The sequence below is a fragment of the Porites lutea genome, chromosome 10 (genome assembly GCF_958299795.1).
Source record: "Porites lutea chromosome 10, jaPorLute2.1, whole genome shotgun sequence".
Lineage (NCBI taxonomy): Eukaryota > Metazoa > Cnidaria > Anthozoa > Scleractinia > Poritidae > Porites > Porites lutea.
This window is the reverse complement of record NC_133210.1, coordinates 9761683-9782346: the sequence shown is the minus strand read 5'-3', so window position 1 is coordinate 9782346 and position 20664 is coordinate 9761683. Positions and strand designations below refer to the sequence as shown.

Here is a 20664-nt window from a genome sequence, read left to right as displayed (position 1 = left end):
CCAAAAAATAGAAATAATTAAAAATAGTAAGCGCGCGGTGGACAATTGGAAGAGAGTTCTTTCTATTTTCCCTCACTTCAACCTCCCTGCGATAAGAAGAGGCCTTAGCGGAAAAGAGACTGAGCACCAGTAGGGGAAGACCCAAATACCACAGTTACCAAAAACCTACGGAAATTTTTAAAAAGATGAAAAAAAAAACGAACATTATGTTCAATTTGAAGTTCAATTTCAGCTTTTCTCAACACAGTCCAGACTAAGTCCAAACTTTTCAAACCAAAAAACAAACCACCGAAGAAACGAAAAGTATGTTCAATTTGAAGTTCAATTTCCGCTTTTCTCAACACAGTCCAGACTAAGTCTTAACTTTTCAAACCAAAAAACAAACCTCCCAAGAAACAAAGAGTATGTTCAATTTGAAGTTCAATTTCCGCTTTTCTCAACACAGTCCAGACTAAGTCTTAACTTTTCAAACCAAAAAACAAACCTCCCAAGAAACAAAGAGTATGTTCAATTTGAAGTTCAATTTCCGCTTCTCTCAACACAGTCCAGACTAAGTCTTAACTTTTCAAACCAAAAAACAAACCTCCCAAGAAACAAAGAGTATGTTCAATTTGAAGTTCAATTTCCGCTTTTCTCAACACAGTCTAGACTAAGTGTCCAAACTTTTCAAACCAAAAAACAAACCTCCCAAGAAACAAAGAATATGTTCAATTTGAAGTTCAATTTCCGCTTTTCTCAACACAGTCCAGACTAAGTCTTAACTTTTCAAACCAAAAAACAAACCTCCCAAGAAACAAAGAGTATGTTCAATTTGAAGTTCAATTTCCGCTTTTCTCAACACAGTCTAGACTAAGTGTCCAAACTTTTCAAACCAAAAAACAAACCTCCCAAGAAACAAAGAGTATGTTCAATTTGAAGTTCAATTTCCGCTTCTCTCAACACAGTCCAGACTAAGTCTTAACTTTTCAAACCAAAAAACAAACCTCCCAAGAAACAAAGAGTATGTTCAATTTGAAGTTCAATTTCCGCTTTTCTCAACACAGTCTAGACTAAGTGTCCAAACTTTTCAAACCAAAAAACAAACCTCCCAAGAAACAAAGAATATGTTCAATTTGAAGTTCAATTTCCGCTTTTCTTAACACAGTCCAGACTAGGTCCAAACTTTTCAAACCAACTCCTCTGACGCCCACCTTTCCAAAACGACCACTTTTTTTTACCATTGTGTTGAGGTTCAACTGTACTTCCCTTTTTTCAATTCTAAGCAAAAAATGAATGACGCTAGCCAGTACATTTTTTGTTGCAATTTTATTGACTTTTATGCTTTTATTTATGCACACTTTTGTTACACATTTTTCAATAAGTTTATACCATTTTAACAAATTACTGTAGATTATCCTTGTATAATGTAGATATAATCCCTTCTATCTCTGCGCAATTACACTAAAAGTAACCTTACCTATAAAATAACTAAGATAGTACGCGCGTTCTTATTGGCCGAGAGGCGTGATTGCATGAGAGTATGTAAACATGGTTTTGATGTCAAGTTGTTTTGCTTTTCGCGCTAATCACGCAAGCACGAACTTGAAAAAGTTTTTGAGTTGAAAACCCGACAATTTTACTTTATTTATCCATTCCCTCGTCGGCTGAAACTTGGAAAATCTTTACAAATATGCTGCGTTAATTTTTTCCCCTTAGGCTGACATTTTAAGGCGAGAAAAATCCGTATTTTGGAAAGCATCTTTTTTGCAAAACAAGAACTGATTACGCATGCAAGACTTCGTGTACAAGACTTCGCGACAGGTAAGAATTTCTATTTTAATAAGTGCCATAACAAAGAGTTTTGCGTTTTTCTCGTTAATTTACAATACTGAATAATCCCGTTAGATATGATTTTTTTTTTACAACTTGAAGCATTCATAAAATACCAATCCGAGTAAAAAGTACAATGAACTGCGTTCCTGTAACAAAGGAATATTACAGCAAGCGCGAGGAAGCTCGTAACTGCAATAAGCGCGGGAAAGTGATGAGCAGGCTTCAACAACAAGTCTCCGATACAAATGCACTGTACTCAATCGAGATATCGATTAAAGCTGCGGGTAATCTGGGGCCGTGTTGCGGCGAATTGCATTATGGGACTGTTTTGATCGACGAATTTTGACCCAGCTACCCTTGCAACTTCGTAATAACCAATAAAAGAAGCGGTAGCGTCCCCAAAAGGGTTCTATTGTGCAATTCGACACGGTAACGACCCAATCTCTCGCGAAATCTCGAGATGGCCCATACCAAATTTAAATATAATTACTCTTGGAGACTAAGCGCTTTGACTTAAAATTCTTACAATGTTAATAGACAAACCGGCTGATTCTTTCCGAGCGCATTTTAATAAAGCATATTCTTATCATGTATAAAATCTTTTTACATTTAGCATTATTTAATTTATTATCCCAAATAATTTAAATTATATGCCAAAATTTATCGCTACTTTACCCATTTTAATTCTATCTACAGTATTTCAATGATAACATTAACCTGAGAGCGACAGTATGCAAGTTTTTAAGTCGGAAAATATACTTCGACTGCCGATTTTAACGTGACTCTAAATACTATATTTTCAATGCATCTAGTCGCAAAAAAATGGACGCCAATTCAGATTAAAGATAATAAATAGACTATTTTCTACACTCGGAACATCTATAATTATAATCTTTACAAGGACTTGACATTTTTCAGGGTTTTTTTCACCCCACTTTAGTAAGTTTCTAATTACTCAAGATTGCGGGTGTGTAACTATAATCTGATCTCACGGGCCGTGTTGGAATCCCATGGTGCATTGCGGCTTGCATATCCACGAATTCTTCCAGTACATCTGGGTAATATCTCTCATTGGAGCCTCCGCTGACCCCAGACAGGGGATACATAGCATTTGACGACATGGCGCCTGGAGAAAACATGTAAGAGGAAGGGTAGCTTCGATCTGTTAAAGGGTACTGAGAATACTGCTTCAACTGATCCATTGGCGAGATCCCTCTGTAGTCGTAAGCCGTCATGTTGGCTGCGGGAGTCATCATCGTGTAGCTTGAGTCCGGAATACTGGTTTTGGAACGCACGGCAGAGTACCCGGATCCTTCTGTCGCGTAGCTGCTTGTCATGTCAAAATCTCCCAAGTTAATTCCAGTCTCACTGGCACCCGCCGCAGCATAGCTGTTTCCATGGCCCATAGAAGACATTAGGCTACCCTGAGAGGTGGAGTAGCCAAATCGCGCTCCATAATCCCCTGGGGGAGGGTACAAGAAGTGCCCTTGCTCGGATGATAGCATAGAGTATTTACTCATATTGTTGTTGTTGTTATTATTTGTGGGTGTGGTTGGCGTCATCGGGGTCATGGGATGTGGGGACAAATCGTGATACGAGGGTCGCATCATAGCCACCTGTGCGGGGCTTCTTTGAGGGGTCGGATCACGAGGGCTTCTTAGAGATCCCATTGAAGAAGAGCTGGAGTGTCTTCTGGATGTAGACTTACGAACATTTACATGAGTAGGCCTTGGTCCTACCACGTCAATCTCCATGTCTTCCTTGACTAGTTTTGAGATAAAAAAAATATATAGCTGTGTTAAACAGTGTTTCTATAACTGGGACGAAACAAATCAACTCCACTGATCACAGCCTCCTAATCACGGTGTTTTTTTATGTTATAAAAGGCGAGTCACATAAAGACCCCTGATAGCCTTGATAGCCAGTGGTTTAACTTCAAAGGTGTGACCAATCGGATAAAAATATACTGAACTTTTTTTCCGTCGGTGTCGTTTGCTGTGCTGTAGAGGTGGGTTTTTTTATTTGACGGGGTGAGGCGGGGAGGGGTTGCAAATAAAAATCCACGAATTGTTTATTTAATTGGGGCTAAGTTGTTCGTCAAAATAAAGCACCAACCTTCCATAAAGTTCATCTCTTTACTTTCACCGTCAGAGGACTGGACCGACTGTTCGTCTGCGTTGTTGTGGTTCTCAACGGTGTACAGAATGTAATCCTCAAGGAGCATGTGCAGTAGATGAAACGAGCCTGTAATAACACAAAGAAAGGTGTGGAAAACTATTAAAACTAAATGGCTTTTCTGATTTAATTAGTACAGCCATTTAATTAATATAGACAAGAACGAATGGCTGAGCAAGCATTTGGTAAATTGAAGGTGGCCAATATAGTTTTGACCCTAGTTTCTTTCTAAGCTCAATTCTGGCGAATTGGTAAAAAGCTGCCGCGTGCGACAGACGGAACTATAGTGTGGAAAAAGATAGTAAAAGAAAGCCGAGAGTATCCAGGATTTCAGTCACGAACATATCACAACTGTAAGTAAGTGACTTTTGCCGGAATCCGGATCGGGAACATTCGTGCGAGCATGTGAGGATTTCTTAATTTTTTCTTTTTTCCGCGTCTCAGCTCTTATTTATCGAAAGTGTGTACCCCTTTTAAGCCACTCCAATGAATTGCAGTAAGAGACAATCAAAAGAATTGTTTAAATGCTTCATTAGAAACTCTCATTCTTTATTCTATTGACAAGTGGCTTACGTACGGTAACTTGATTGAAAGGTGAGATTATATATTTTAAAAAAGGATTACTTACCAAAACTGTGCGCACTGTGCAGTGTCAGCTCACGAACAATCTTAATGCTGAAGAACGACCACTTGAGCAGGAAATCCCGTGAGCATTCTTTGTAAGTTTTACCTGTCTTCTCCACTTGCTACATGAGAAAAAAAGTGAATTGTCAGTGATGAAAAATGCACTCAGAGTGTAGTGGTCCTAGTGGCTTGGACTTGTATTGGGTTCAGTAAAAATAAACGGTCATTTCGAGATTTTGCTATGTCCATGCATGGTTCGTACAATCTTGAAAAGGTCTTAAGGTCCTTGAAAAGTACTTCATTTCTTTATTAGGTCTTGAAAAATTCTTGAAATTAAGTACCTTGTAAAAAAAAAAATTTTTATGCATGAGCAATATCTTACTTCTGTTTCTTTATTTGCTATTTCTGTACCTCAGATACAATTGCAGTTCATATCCAGTCATTTTCCAAACCGTTTTTGCGGAAAGTAGTAGAAAATAATGTGATCAACCATGGCTGAAGAATTGAAAATCGTAAATGACTTCATGACGTGTTTTAGCCAATAAGGTGTTCAAAAGGGGATTAAAGAACGCTGATTTATTGAATAAATCTTAGCTCTTGAAAACTGTAATTTGTCTTTAAAATGTTCTTGAAAAGTCCTTGAAATTTGTTTGCCTTTCTGAAGTTGTACGAACCGTGTCTTTCGTAAACGTTTAAAAGGAATGGAAACTAAAAGGAAGGTCGGTTTTTGTCCCTTCTTTATCCTCCTCACATTTTTGTTCTGTTAAAAGTAAATTTCATGTTCTTTCTATTCATTTTCCTTTGTAGTTGAATATCAATTTAAATTCCTTTACTGCAATTGGATTTGGAACAAGTGTGGATAATGATAAACTTGGACTTACGGAAATTCCAAACAGTGCGTGGATTATATATGACAAGTGGATGAGGTTGACGCTTTACAATTATTCTGTCGTGCGACCAAATCTTAAAGACCTCTGACAACAATTTTCCTCGAGAGCAAAAAGGACGTGCATGTACCCCATAACACTAACACAACAAAATGTCCCGGGTAGGATCGTTACATTACAAGTCTAGTTTCAAGGGGGATCGAGAATCTACCGCGTAGGGTTCTGGTCCAAACAACTAGAATGGAACTCATTTAACATAGTCTATTCTTTAGAATAAAATCCTTCTTACTTTTGCGATGCATCGGTTGACAAGATTAGCAGCCCATTCAGCGTACTGGTCAATGGTGGCTTGCTGTTCCAGAAGCTGGGTAAACTCTTTGAAATCTGAAAACAATTACAAAACGAAGCAATTCAAGATCTCACGTAGATGAACACTTCAGTTTGAAACTTTGCGTTTGCTGACAGAGTTGTAAAGTATGAAATCGTTAATGTTCCTTCATTGTAACTAGAGTCTAACTGCCCAAAGCCCCTAATATTATGTTATTATTCTTTTCGAAATTCCAAAGTTAACTGTGTTACGAAGTCTATATCAAATTCTAATGTTTTGAATCGAAAACAAGATTTATTAAATTAAACATAACTGTTAATTTAATTATTCCTTTTAACGCCTCAACCTTGAAACTGGTATGCGACGCACTATAAAAAAATTAATTATTATCTTACGGCGTAACTACCAACCTTCTAATATGGTACAAAACACATGTGCACACTCTAAAAACACCGAGATACAATCAAGCCAAAATAAAGCGGCAAACCAGTTATGGGGGCGTATACTTACGTTCGTTAATCAGTTCGTAATCCTCGGCGATCGATTGGCTGAATGTCCACAAAGCCTGGCGGGAAATGCCTTCAAAGTCAATCTGTTTCCAGTCAGTCAACATTTGTGATACCGGCTCTGCACTGTGCAGTACTGTGCGCGCGGCCTGTTAACAAAAACAAACAAACAAATCAGTCGTAAACTTACGCTATGTCTTTAACAAGATGCAATTTAACTCATTTATTCTAACTCAACCGTATTACTTCCCAGACTCGGTCAGTAATATGTTGATTAAGAAAACGAGTAAGAGTGTTTTATCACGTTAAAAACACTTGGCTTCACCTTCTTGACAAAACAAGAACTAAGAGTTTATCAAACGGCTGCAGAGACTTTCCTCTAGATCTAGCTATTTATATTTTGCTTAATCCTTGAGATTTTTATAATTTCCCGAGAAATTGACCTAAAGTATTAACCGTTTAAAAAGTAGAGGAGCTATTGAAATTAAATTTCTTTTGAATTTTTCTATATTAATCATTTATAAGTTTTTGAAAACGACATTTAACGAAGTTCAAAGTTTAATGTACTCTAGCAGAGTTTTTGAATTTGTATTCAAAAAATGACACATTGCATCTTAGCTTCGATCTCTACTATTTAGATAAAAAAAAATGTTGGCAAAGCACGAAGAAGCGAAGAAAATTACATTTCTAGATATTTAATATAATGGTCTGTCAAACGTAGAGCGTGGTTCAAGACAATCAGTGGGTGTCTAGATTTGCTTCTAAATAGTTTATTTTGGGGAAAGTTTTTTAGTTTGCACTGTATTACCTTTTATCGTGGTCTAAGAGTTAGTCTAAGAGCCCTACACTTTGTAAGGCTATCATCATACCTGTGCGAGATGTGTTAGAGACGTTTGTCTTCGGAGTGAGTGAGAAAAGCTCTTGGCAACTGAAAATACAAGCAAGCAATTCTTAGAAACAATGATAAAAGAAGGTCAAGGTTGACAGGAAGGTCAAGTGCTACCAGGAAAGCGGTATTCGCCAACATTTGGCAAGGGATGCTGATGGGATTGGGAAAGAAAACGATACTCGGGATAGCGATGACAGAAGTTCGGGATACGGGAGTCCCGTGAAAAAAGAGCGAATCTGCGGGATCAGGACCTCCCCCCACCCCCGGCCCCCCTTCCAGACCCTGTGGTGAGGCAAGTAAAAACAAGTATGTTAAGATAAATAATTACTATTTTTTATTTACCAGTCAGTTTCTTCTTCTGTAATGGTTCAGGCAAGTGAGACAAAGACTCGGTCAACCATTCGTCAAGCTGCTGCGCAAACTGGCGGATTGCTTGAGTCAAACTGTAATTACAATAATATTATACAAATAACATTTGTTTCGATACATCTCTTTATAAGCTATGGTGGTCCCCCACCCCCCCACCTGCCACTCGATCTTGTCTCCCCCAGGAGGGCTTCTTTCCTGGTTTCATTAGTTCCCAGTGCATGGATATAGGCTTCAACACCTGGAGACTGGTCAGGACTTCTGTCCAGGGTGGTTACTCCCATAGCACTCGATCTTGTTTTCCCCAGGAGGGCTTCTCTCCTGGTCCTTTTACCCCTAGACACAAGTGTTTCCCTGTCACCGAAATTTTGCCTATTACCTTCTTGTGGTTTTTTTAATAATAGCTGCCCAGAACTGTATCGGGATACCATCCTTCGATCAGAAAAGTATATTAATAGTAAATTATCACACAAAAAATCAGTACCTTGCTGGTAAAGGCTGAAGGGTTCCTGGGATGAGAACACCGCTTATCGCCTTGTACAAGATGGTATCGCACTGACCAATCAACTCTACCACTTCATTAGAACCTAGGACTTCAAGCATGTGACTGGGCATTCCTTGCCAAAAATGGACTAAAAAGTTCTGAACCTGAAAATGAAAAAAAAGACTTGAAATTTAATTAAATTTAGATTCTGAGACAAAATGAAATGTTAAGGAAAGCTTATTCTTAGTATTCGAAGGCTTGAACTGATACATGGAAGAGGGAAAAACGTTCAACAATCCAACTTACCTCTCCAAAATTCGCCCTCAGAATAGTGTCCAAGATTCTCTGACAATGAGCCCGGTACATGATCAGAAACGTCTTCACCTGTGGAAAATTTATTTTACTTGTTAAAAAACTGGTCGACTCGTTCTCAGCTTGGGGAGTTTAATACAGCTGTTAAAGTCGTAAAACTTCACTTTAGGAAAATACTTCATGATACGCTTTATTATTCTTTATAGTGTTAGTCATTCCTGTCTGAATTTCTGTTTTTATAAAATTGCTCCGAATTTTTGCCCAAAAGCTACTTGCCTTTTCATGTGGCACTTTCTCAGGAAGGGTCAATTTGCTGGGCTTAGGAAAGTCCGGGAGCAAAGTTCCTCCTGGGGCTGTCGCGACGTAGGCACCATTCCCTTGACTTCCCTTATGGAGCACGGGTCCGTGAGACCTTTCATCCGCATCATTCTTGCTGTACGATTGACTGAAACTAATAACACAGAGCCAAGCGATCACAATGAATATCGAACTATCATGACAAAAAAACCCTAATTTATTTATTACAGAAGAGCCAATCATTAAAGGACACTTTTTTTACCTCTCCTGCTGGAGCCGGAAAAGCCATTTCTACCTGGCCATGCAAGCCACGTGTAGGTCTAGCCATTTGCAGAGCAAAGGTAACACCTTCATTTCCCTCTATTTATTAGCTTATGTACAGCTACCCTTTCCCCTTACACACAGGCTAGTTAATTAAACGCTTGTTTTTAAACGTACCCCTCCCCTATTTTCCCGTCTTAACCTTTTAGGGCCCAAGAGTGATCGACAGCAATTTTCTCCTAACAACATCAGCAGATCATCAAGAGTAAAGGGTATGAGAATGACTAAATTGATCACCAAAGGCATAATACTTTGATCTTAAACCAAATTCTCTCAACTATTCTTAAAAGAAATGAATGGAGATCAGTCTAGAGAATTGGTATGTGGATCTTGGGGTTTAAGGGGTTAAGAAATTTGCAAAAAATTGGTAAGTAACTCCTCCATACAATATTAATTCATTGTCCAATATACAGGTGATGAGAATAGGTGAATGTATCAGCCAGAGGCTGGGCTGTTATCTTGATATAACCTCAAATTCTCTAAACTGATGTTCAAGTAAATGTATGGAAGCAAGAAAAGAGAGTTACTAATTCGTTCTTACCCAGTGTTGCTCTGTCTGGCTGCGTTACAGACTGTATCGTGGTAGGGAGAAGTTGTCTTTATGGTGATACCGTAGTAGTGGTACCTGGAAATAAAAGTCTCAGTATCAATATAAAGTTCTCCTTAACATTTTCCAAGTACAGTAGAACCACTCCTTTGGGACACCTCTATTCAAAGGACACCATCATTCAGGGAGCACAAAATTTGGTCTCCGGAAAAATTTTCACACTAATCTTTGCATTTGTCACCTCTATTTAAGGGACACCTCTATTCAGCGTAAAAGGGACAGTTTTTCCGGGTCCTGAAACCCCGGTTTAATCTCCATTCAGGGGACACCTTTGCACTTAAAAAGTGACCGAATACAGAAGGCATTGATAAGTTTAAACACTAGTCACAATGACGACAGCTTTCACAACATGAACTGGCTCACTTAAATCGATGTACCGCCCTTGTGGGAATTCAACACACAATATCGCAGAGATACGTTAATCATGATTTGTTATACATTATCTAGCTGCTTGAAATAATGACTGCAGTAGATTTCGAGGCAGAATAAAAGAGAGATATTTTATTTGTTGGTTAATTATTAAAAAACTCTAGGCCATCCTCTATTCAGGGGACACTTCCCTTGGTCCCGAGGGTGTCCCCTGAATAGAAGTACCATTGCATTTGAATTAATTGGGTGAATTTTATCACATGCCTTTGTAATATGGCCTCAGTTTCCCTAGATACAATCATATAGTGATCATGAGTTATTGACGAAGCTTGTCCGTTCAAGATATCCAGCCTAGCCAGTCTTAACCGACAAGTTTGATCAATTAAGAAATTATTATATGGTTTGTACAGATCAAATTTTCTAATGGGAGCAAAGTCAGAATTTACTTTGTTTTTCTTTTTCCATGGTATTTCAGACAAACACAGGAGAGCACTTGATATTTGGTTTCTCGACTGGATATATATTATCTTTTAATGGATAGCATACAATGTTATAATCAGGTCGGAGACAAGGAAGAAAGGGAATGCTGTATATATATTAAATAATTCCTTCTTGTTTGTGATACGTAACGCAACCTCCCGGAGTTTTCTATCTATTGTATTTTATTTGTTGACGGGGTTATTTTTAAAAATGTTCCCTCATTGTTTTAAGTAGTTTATCTCATATTTCACTTAACTTAGTGGCCAGTTTAACTACCTTAATCGCTGTTTTTAGCTAAATTGCGTTCTCGTTACTGCATTCTTTTCTAAACGGCAGACTGTTTGCTATGTCTTACAAAAACAGAAATATTTCGATAACATGTTTACCGTGTTCACTTGTAACACCTGTTCGTTGCTTTGGAGATCTTGTATTTTATTGAACTGTTAATATTTTATATGTGTCGTTCTTTTACGCCCTTTTGTCTTCAACTTACTATATGCTTCTCAAAGGCAAAACGCACGTGTAAAAATATACCAACGTTATATTGATACTGTTCAACATTTAAGGACTCAGGTGACCAATATCTGAGTTATTTTAACACAAACATGATGTTAAAGTAGTTTTAATTTATAAGTCTTTGTTTAGCATATCACCCGCAGTACTTTGTTGAACGTTTAACTTTTGCAAACTTCTCATATTAAACCTATCATAGCTTTCTTAAAACAATACATTTAGTCTGTTTATAATACTTTATTGACCACACCAGGCAACGAAGTTTAAGTGGGGGGCCCTTTTGTGCAACAAGTTTTTGTTGCAATTTTGATAACCCTTCGCAGCGTTATACAAATTCTTTATTTCAAATTGATGGCGTTGTGTTTTTTAACAATGTGCTTTTCATTAAGTGTTGAAATTCAGTAGTTGACTGGAATATTGACAACGCGTTTAGATCGACACAATACGCAACAATGTGTAACCATGTGCTTCTAAAGACAGTCCAACCAAAAATATAACTTGTTTTCAAGAGAGTAACACATTCAAACCAACTGGCTGTTGCTGGATGATAAACGCTCGGAATTTACACCTGACCGATCATTTCTATAATTATGGAAGACAACACAACGATAGATGTCCTTGAGAACGTACAAACGGTTCGTCTATTCCGACACAACAACAACAACAACCACCAGGATGACTTTTTTAACAGAATAACCCAGCATTGTAAAACAATTAGATTTCAGCTTATTGTCTCTTACGCGAATTCTCACCGGTACAAAAGAACTGTGTTTTTTTCTCAAAGTAGTAAATGAAAAACAAAAAATACAAAACTAGCAGGAAAATGTAGTCACTTGTTGCACTTACTTTGACTGACCACGTGTTCCAAGACGTCGAGTTTTCAAATTCGGAAAAGTATGTCGAATAATCTGAAAGAAAATTGAATAAGTGGTTTGACTCGGGGATACTTTAGTTGGTTCTATGACCGTTTTCTTTTTATATGTTTTAAAGGAATAGTTCCCCCTTTATTCGCAGTTTGCTAATTTGAGTTCATTGTGTCCTCATTATGGGTATGCAATATGATACCTATTCTGAGGAAGTCGTGTGTGAAACCACCCACGGGCAGGTGTTATCGAGGCATCCGATCAACTGAAATGTGCGACCGGGCGTCTATAATTATTTTTTTGTTTCTCCCAGAAGATTTCATTACCAGAATGATGTCTGATAAGTGATGCAATGTTGGACCTATTCTAAGGAGTTGTTTTAAACGTGCGGATTAAATCGGAGCTATTGAAGATCTGAAGCTTTGAATTCTGTTGTAAATTTGAATTAAATACCAAGAACATTTAACGCCTTTGTAAACATACCTGATCTTTTTATTCAAACTTCAAATTAACACATAATTCTCTCTTTTACTTACCTTCCCAAAACTAGCAGCATTCACCGGAGATAAGTTGTTCTTTTCGCAAAAGTCTAAGTAGTGCGAATATAAAGCGCTCCGAGGCAAGCTAACTCCCTCGGATACTTCATAATTTTCATTCAACCTACAGAGAAAATTTTAACAAAGTTATCGTTTTTACTATGGTCCGTTTTACTTTCAGTTTCCGAGCTTAGGGCTTTAAATCATTTCAGTCGCATTAATTTGTTCAGAATTCAAATCAAATAACAAATTTTCAACTTCGTTTTAGAGCAAGAAATGCTCACTCGCTCGACCCATTGGGATCTTAATGTTTCAAAGATATAGAGTTTTTCTTCCGAAATAAATGATGTTTCGCCCAGTTGAAGAAAACTGATGCTTCAGTTTGAATGTATCTGTTTCTATCGTCTAGCGACGACATCGGTCAATTAAACACAAAACTGCAGAAAATATATTACCATATTAAACTAAACAAAAAACATAACTTAACAAGCCGAACATTTTGCACGAGGGGAAAAATTTTGAATACAGTTCTGTTTCATTTTCATTTCATTCCTGCGAATACATGCGAAGCTAATAACCTGCAGATTATTGGTGAAGTTTAAAACAAAGTGATTTTATCATCGCGCCCGGCCCTTTCTTGAAAGAAAAGTGACAAAAGTATATTAACAGAGCGTACAATAGCAACAGGTTACAGTATTTAAATGTTTGTGTTAATATTGATACACTAAAAAGTGTTTTTCACTTGTTCCCTGATAAAGGGCTTATCCGCTTACATGCCACGGCCCTTCAATTAGGACAGTGTTAAACAGGAAATACCAACGACTTTTAACGTCAAACGCCAACACAAATTTTACGCGAAAAAAATAATGCCTTTAACAATGGTAAAGTTTTGTTCAAATTTCTTTGCTATTATTGCACTGAAATATAAACAAGATCTTTTAGCATAAATAACTTAGAGAAGAATGTCAATTGAACCAGTCTTTTGATCTCTTGGATGAAGAAAAAAAAATGCTGGAAGAAAAATTTTTCCTTGTGTACAACTACGCGGTTAATCTCTTCTCATCATTTTGAGTGGGTTTTAACTTATCAATTTTCCATTTCCCTCTTTAAAGTCCAATTTCACAGTAAATTATTAGGCAAAATTCTAAACACGTGTAGCCATTTGAAAAGGTTTTTGGGGTTGCACCTCCTCGCGCGTGGAGCTAAAAAATTGATTTTTGTTCGGCGCAGTTGTAAGCTCCAAAAGCATCAAAAAGTGCAAAAATTAAATTGAAAGAAAATTACCGAATAAAATTCATGTTCGAGAAATACCGGCAAACAATGGCTGTTTGAGAAAATGATGCTAAAATGGTTTCATTTTTAGCACTTCCATATTATGGACACTAGGCCGGAATTTCGCCCCAAGCTAAAAACTGATTACTTGTTTTAAGACTGCTGGCTTTGGGCTTCAAAGGGCTACGCGAGATAAGGCCATTATTTATCATTGTCCTTCGGTCCAAATATATGGTAAAAATGGGTTTTATGCCCTCTTTATCGTTGTTAAGAGTTATAGTAATAGATACCCGCACTGTATACATACCACTGAATTGTCAATGGCGACTGTAGCTTGCTGTGAGAGACATAATGGTTCCCTGAGTACATGCTTTGCTGACCTGACATAAAAAAAAGAGCTCATTTGTCTTGTGAAGGCAGCATGCACGATTAATAATATAGAATTGTAATATACTGTAAATAAACCGCATATAAACACCTGTAGTTACTAGCCAGAAGAAAAATTAACTTGTCAAAACTCAAGAATTTTGCAGCAAGCTAAGCGCTAATTCTTGCTCATCTCGTAATGTGCATAGACCGTTCTTAAATGTGCTACTGATGTAACAAAACATTTAAAAACTCATGTTTTTGTTTCTCTGTTCACGTGCCAAATATCAAACAGCTTAGAATGTCGAGGTATTGTTCTTTTGTACATTATAGTAAGGCGGATAGTGTATGTAAATCGAATTAACCGTCATTTTTACGAGATCGCTGTCACAGGTGACCATTTAAGAGATACAGTGAAGCCTTTATATAATGAAGTCCTCTCGGTATAACGAAAGATATTTTTTGCCCCAGTAGTGGTAAAATATATGGAAAAGAACCTCGATTTAACGAAACCTCGTTATACCGAATAGATTTTGCCAGTCTTTTGGCCCTTCATTATATCGAGGTTCCACGGCACTTCTTCGCGGGAAGCTACAGGAAGACTATACTTACTTCAAATGTACCTTCTCTCCCAAATTTTGGTTTAATTTTACAGAGCATAGTCAACAGAACTCCAAAACGTGTTCTGAAGTTTTTATTTTAGCTCTTATTCAGGGCCCCAAAAAATTTAAAAAATGTCTGCTTATATCATAAATAGTGGAAGAGGAAAATTACTGTCCGGTATTTCACTAAATGGGCGGCCTCGCTCTTAAAATTTCACAAACACAACAAAATAAGTGAAAAACATTTGTCTCAGACTCTGCCCGTCAGTATTAATAAGGAGCTCATTTGTAAGAATTCCGATGGTTTCTTAAAATTAATGCTGGACTTACTGATAACCACGCAAAACAGAGAAAAGCGCATCTTATTAAAATGGTGTGCCCGCATATCTGATATTTTATTTTAGTGGGTGACCGTTTTAAGACCCTAAGGTTAAAATGTCTACCCGTCGGATAGAGAGTATTTTTATTTTGCTGGGCTATAATCCTAAGCAATGTTGTAAAATTGCAATGAAATTAGACGAAATGTCATGGAGCAAAGCAAAGTATGAAAGCTATCGGATTCATGCAGAAATCCACGATTACTAGGTCAAAAAGGTTTGTCCGCGAAAAATCTCCCTTAAATACGTTTTAGGCCCAGAAAAAACTTGTTGAACCAAATTTTGTTAGTTTTGTAGTTCAAGCTAAGAATCTAAGTTAATGCGGAACAAGATCAGAAAGATGATCACGACTATTCAGAATTATTGCATTCACTTATTAGCAAAATAAAAACAGCTAGCACCACTCAATTTTCTGTACTTGTATTGAAAATAAAATACAACTGCAACGGTCTTGTCTTCATTTAAAATTTGTATCTCCGCAGTTCACATTACCTTCATTCTAGAAATTTGTTGAGTTACATTTTGTAGCCTTGTAACGAGACACAAAAGACGTGTTTTTGTTTTACGACCTTCTCGACACAATGGCGGTGAACGAAAAAGAGAGTTTTTCCCAAGATCGCTGAGAAACTCGCCGGATATGAACAACTTAAGAAAAGAAGAATAGAGGCACTCGAAATTCGGTAAATAACTGTCCTGTACTCTTGTAAATTTAGTTTCTCAATCAAAGTTTTGTTACCAGAAGGGCTAAAGAAAATAAAATGAACTTATTGAAAGAAGCTGAAATAGAAGTAGTCACTACATATTTGTCAAGAATTTTAGGAATTGGATTTTACTGAATTAAACGAAGTTCTCGGTGAGGGCAGTAAGGGTCATTGATTTCGGCACACAGACAAGCCACATGCCTTTCTGTAAAAATAACAATAGCAAAATGCGAGCAATTTTATAATATCTTTTGTTAACTCGTTTCGCTTCGCTTCCCGCCAATCACAAAACGCACATTAATTGGCGGCACGCGCTTGTCTTTGCATAAGGCTTGGAAATTTACATTTTAACCTCGAAGAGCGTCTAAATTCACAGCAAGTTGTCTTTGATCTTTAAGTTCTATTTAAACAATTTCTTGTAATATTAACATTATATGCTTTTAGCTCACTGAAAAAACTTCTTACCGAATGGGACGTTATCAAGTCTCTTGTCATGGATATCGCTACACGTATAGAAGTTTAAAGTTGTGAAAGTTTAAAAACAACCAAAGAGAATTAGCTAAACATTTTCTTTAAAAAATCATATTAGGTTCTTTCTGGTTTTACATTAATTCGTCCTAAAACATCCAAAATAAAATCATCTTAAATTTACGTCAATAACTTTTTAATTTGATAATAATATCACCTTCCAGTTTTAAGGAACTTTATAGATTCGCCGTCAAATTTTTCCCGCTGTGTGAAAATAACTTTTGGCCTCTGCTACGACTTAGTTTTATTGACTTTCTAGAATATGACAGCCCTTAAACGACTACCCATGCGAAAAAAATAAATAAATAACGTGTGTGAACAGTCTTTCACATTTTCGAAGGAAATCTCGTGTTGCGTTGTTTAGAGATAAATCAGCCAATGCGATGCAGCGCAAGGATCCTGAAAAGTAGGGGCGGTAAATTTGTTCGTTCGCGTGATATCGTATGCGAAAGAGACAGTGCGTTCGGGTATGCGATTTGTCTTTCGGCTTGTCGAGTCATAGAAACGATGAAGCCAAGAAACGCGAATTAATAATTTGAAGTGCTAATTACATGCCTTAGGCTGCATAGGTACTGTCATGCGAACAGACTTGAAATTCTGATCTCGACTATTACATAATTAAAGACGGCGTCTAGGAAGTGATAATTACATAGCTACGCTGTAGAATTAAAAAAGGAATAATAATCTCAGCTGTTAAATATACCTGGTCCACGAGGCATTTTGTTAGGCGTAGTCCTGCTTCCAAAACCGTCTGCTAAGGTCTGCAAGGAAAGCATATTTACAAACAGTTGTACTGACTTATGCACTCTTTGACAATTTGCTCTGCAATGAGCCGTTAGTTGATCAGGCAACGTTTTTAAACTTAGGATTTGTTACTATGCTTCGTTTTCAAATAGCTATTATAGTTTGAGTAAACCAACCATATCCAGGGACTCGAGGTTTAAGAAGAAGCTCAACTCCTAAGGTGACTGTAAGAACAGAATAGCGATCGTGTCTTAGTTACTGATTCCAAAGACAATAGTGCCCATTGTTCTGTTCGTAGCGTGGTTTGCCCAGGGCGCGTGTGTCAGTGACTATTGTCCATTGTCGTCTAGTTAATTGCTCTATGCCCACTAGATATACAATCATAGATCGCGGCACGCGCGAACAATTAATACGGACACTCGCCACGTGCCCGAGCAAGTATTGTTAATCGATTGGAAGACATGATCGCGTCTCGGAGAATCCGAATGTAAGAGTGACTTAGCGCACCACCGCGGCTCGCAGAAAATTCTAGAACGTCCAGGTATGGGCGCCAGTGCATTGTAAATTGATTGTTTTCTTTCACGAGGGGTTTCGCTAACGTTCGCTAATTTCCAGCTAATGACCGTTGGCTCCGAACATCCTGTAATCAACAGCTGGATGAGCAAATTTCTTTGTTTTGCTTTGTATGAACCAAAAGAGTGAACTCCAGGTGTTGACCATTAGTTTAAAACGCCTTATCGTCTCTGACTAACACGCTTTCCGTAACAGTCAATCGGTCGGCGTGCTAGCGAACCAAATAACACGCCTCGCAAACCCAGAAGAGGCGGATCTTTTGATCGAAATCTGCAACGTGTTTTTTGCGATCATAACACTGGTTTCGAGCGCTAACATGGCAGGCCCGTGCTGGAAACTTTGCGAAATGTTCATATCAGAAAAAATACTCATCTTTGTATCGGTTTAGCCTGGATGATCGTTCTACGGACCTTGGGAGATTTTACCCAAAGTTAGAAGGTGTCGTTTTCGGCCCCTTATCGACTTGTTTACAAGCAGAGAAAAAATTCTTTTGTTATCTGCAGGAGTTGACATCCTACAAACAAGAACTCAAGAAACGGTTAACGTACGTTACGCTGTTGGAAACCTGAATAAGTTCGTTACTTTGTCTTTAAAAAGCCGTTGGACAAAAGATAATGGGGAAGTTATGGGACGGTCAATCGTATTATCAAGCTCCAGATTGGTTTGAAAATGTTCCGTAACCATACATAACCAGAAATCATACAATTTCAAATATATATTGAACATAAGCTAATTTCATGTATCTTTTGTTAGCCTTACGGGCAGCGCGCGATTGTATACTTACAGTTGAGGTAGGAATTACTAGTGTATCTAAGCAATCGGTTTTTACTCGGTTGGAACGCATGTGTTGGGAATCGAATCATTGATCACAGACAAAGTAGAAAAAACCTTCGTTCTTGCGAAGTGCAATTTGTTGGTTCTAGGGTGCGAAACGATCTTTGATCTTAACACAAATAGCATCTTTAGTCTTGATGGAAATGTGACTTTTAGTCTAAAGGCAATCAAATGATATATCGCAAAAGCAAATATATCAATAGGCTCCAGCCTGCAAATTTTCTCTTTGTTTTCATCCTATACAGGGATAAAAGGCGTGAAAAATCATTCACCGTGACATCAAATGAGTTTAATATCAGTGCCAATGAGAAAAGCCTTTCAACGAAACTAGGTGGATTCTTTGGGAATCGTGTTTACTTTGAGCAGTGCGCAAACGTGCATGTGCCAGTGGATAAATTTTATGCGCAGCTACAATATAGAATTGCGGCGAGGTAATTCACGGCTTAAGCCAATACTCTGTTTCAATCAAGTGGACATTTGTTCGAATCGTCGCTGTTCATGTGAAGCGTACAATGTTTCTTTGAACAAATATCAATTGTAATTTTGTTGAGGGAATTTTAACTATCATGTATCGCTTAAAAATCGATTAGCTAACTATGAATTCAACTTCCTTTATTGACGAATTATAACCACGGCTTGATGCTTCGTGGTTTTCAAACAAAGCCTTCTAAATTTATTTCAAGTTTAAAATTTCATGGAAGCCATTTTAAAAATTGAACAGTGATTGAATCATTTTAACGAATTTGTGTAAGTACTTTTGCCCAATAAGAAGCTCCTGGTTCACCGTTTTTGAGACAAATATTCACTGATTAAATTTCACGGTTAACATCTTTAAAAATACGTTATTGAGTTTATAGTGCCAAAAATTGGATTTGGATTATCATAAAATTTCCTTTACTTGTCCTTGGCGCGAAAATAAAATAACTGAATCTAAGATGTCGCCGGCGCAAAATTAGCGTCGTCATTCATTTCGAAATAACCAAGGGCGTCACTTTTTTTGATAAAGGGTAAAATTTGTTGAACATATCAAGCTTCCAAACAGAAGGTCCGATAAAGTACACTCAAGAATGAAATCACAGTGCCCAGTCAGCTGATAAAACTATCACTGATAACATTTGTAACTAACCCAGTTGCGGTACAATGAGTGAAGTGGAAAATAGAATCAGCATAGTTTAAACATGTTTCTTACAAAGCATTTTGCTCATTTCAAGTCTTTTACTGAACTCCTACAGGCGATCATTCAAATTTATTTGGAATATCGTCGCAAGTTTCATTGCAAAGCAACTGGTTGTTTTCAAATTAGATCTGCAAAATGTGGCTTCTTGAGTTGGTAGAAAAAGACTCTAGTGACCGCCAAATTTATGAACGTCAAAGTGAGTGTACTGTTTCTTGATTCCGTTATTACTTTTAGAAAACGACCAACTTTGATGACCAGTAACGAACTGCGGCAAGTCGATAGGTTTGAGTTAGAAAACAAGAGTAATTGCAAACTCTGAGCTGTTAAAGTTGATTTCATTTGAGTTCCATTTAACCCAGGATCGGTTCTCAGTAGAGGAGTTTTTGTTCAAGATATTGCCTAATGACGAGTGAACACACATCTCGGATGCAGAGCAGCAAGTGTTCCCTTGATAACCACCGGGGACACACAAGCGTCTTGAAGTCAGTTATACTTTAGCAACACATGCACGGTATCCGCGCAAAGACCGACATCTGTTCTTTGGGATAGAAACCTAAAACAAGAATCGTTCGCTGGCAAAATTCTATGGAAGCCAACACAAGTATGCCTTCTTTGATATTTCCATGCAACCGATTTGGCGCGCGGAGGGGTAAAACTGGTCTCCCGAGTTACAATTCATTCGAAGTCCTTAGTTGCTCAGTTCTGGGTAAAAAGTTCACCTTACCTTGAAATTATTGACGCGTTTCTGTTAAAAAATTATCCGAATCCAAACTTTGGCACCAGTTTTTAACGTTGTTCGTCGCAAAATCTGTGCGTCACCATACCCCGAAGCATTGGCTGTTAATTTTTGTACTCATTATTCCCCTCTTTTGTATGCCAGTTTAAACAATAAAGACTAGGTCTGTCGTCATATTTACAACTTTTGATTGACAGATTGATTTTTCCTAAAAAAAGCTCTTGGAAGTTCTCCACCTTTGGCAAGACCGCGTAATACAATAGACGACTAATTCTGCTTTCACCATGCATACCACACTTAAACTTTAAATATCCATGACTATGCTCAAAACGAGTTGATCACTGTGCATAATATTTTAATTTTCAATCTTATTTTCGGATCATCC

General features: G+C 37.6%; 1 protein-coding gene across 1 annotated transcript; it reads right to left on the bottom strand.

Annotated features, from left to right (window-relative positions):
- Positions 1 to 1297: 1297 nt before the first annotated feature.
- On the bottom strand, positions 1298 to 20424 carry LOC140950420 (regulatory factor X 4-like). The gene is made up of 16 exons (XM_073399644.1): positions 20268 to 20424; positions 16919 to 16976; positions 13949 to 14021; positions 12370 to 12493; positions 11817 to 11878; positions 9543 to 9626; positions 8660 to 8834; positions 8378 to 8455; positions 8072 to 8235; positions 7564 to 7664; positions 7202 to 7260; positions 6337 to 6481; positions 5788 to 5882; positions 4616 to 4733; positions 3928 to 4056; positions 1298 to 3577 (listed from the first exon to the last, which is right to left on the bottom strand). Exons 2-16 carry the CDS (start codon positions 16932 to 16934, stop codon positions 2760 to 2762), a joined length of 2241 nt encoding a protein of 746 aa, XP_073255745.1. The 5' UTR covers positions 16935 to 16976; positions 20268 to 20424; the 3' UTR covers positions 1298 to 2759.
- Between the last annotated feature and the right edge of the window lie 240 nt (positions 20425 to 20664).

Bases quoted from the DNA above. Each gene is read 5' to 3' on its own strand.
- LOC140950420 (XM_073399644.1), bottom strand. The intron at 8,456-8,659 runs GCAAGTAGCTTT...AATTTTCCACAG, and splicing joins AGAAAGTGCCACATGAAAAG to GTGAAGACGTTTCTGATCAT. The intron at 4,057-4,615 runs GTAAGTAATCCT...GTGTTATTACAG, and splicing joins GCACAGTGCGCACAGTTTTG to GCTCGTTTCATCTACTGCAC.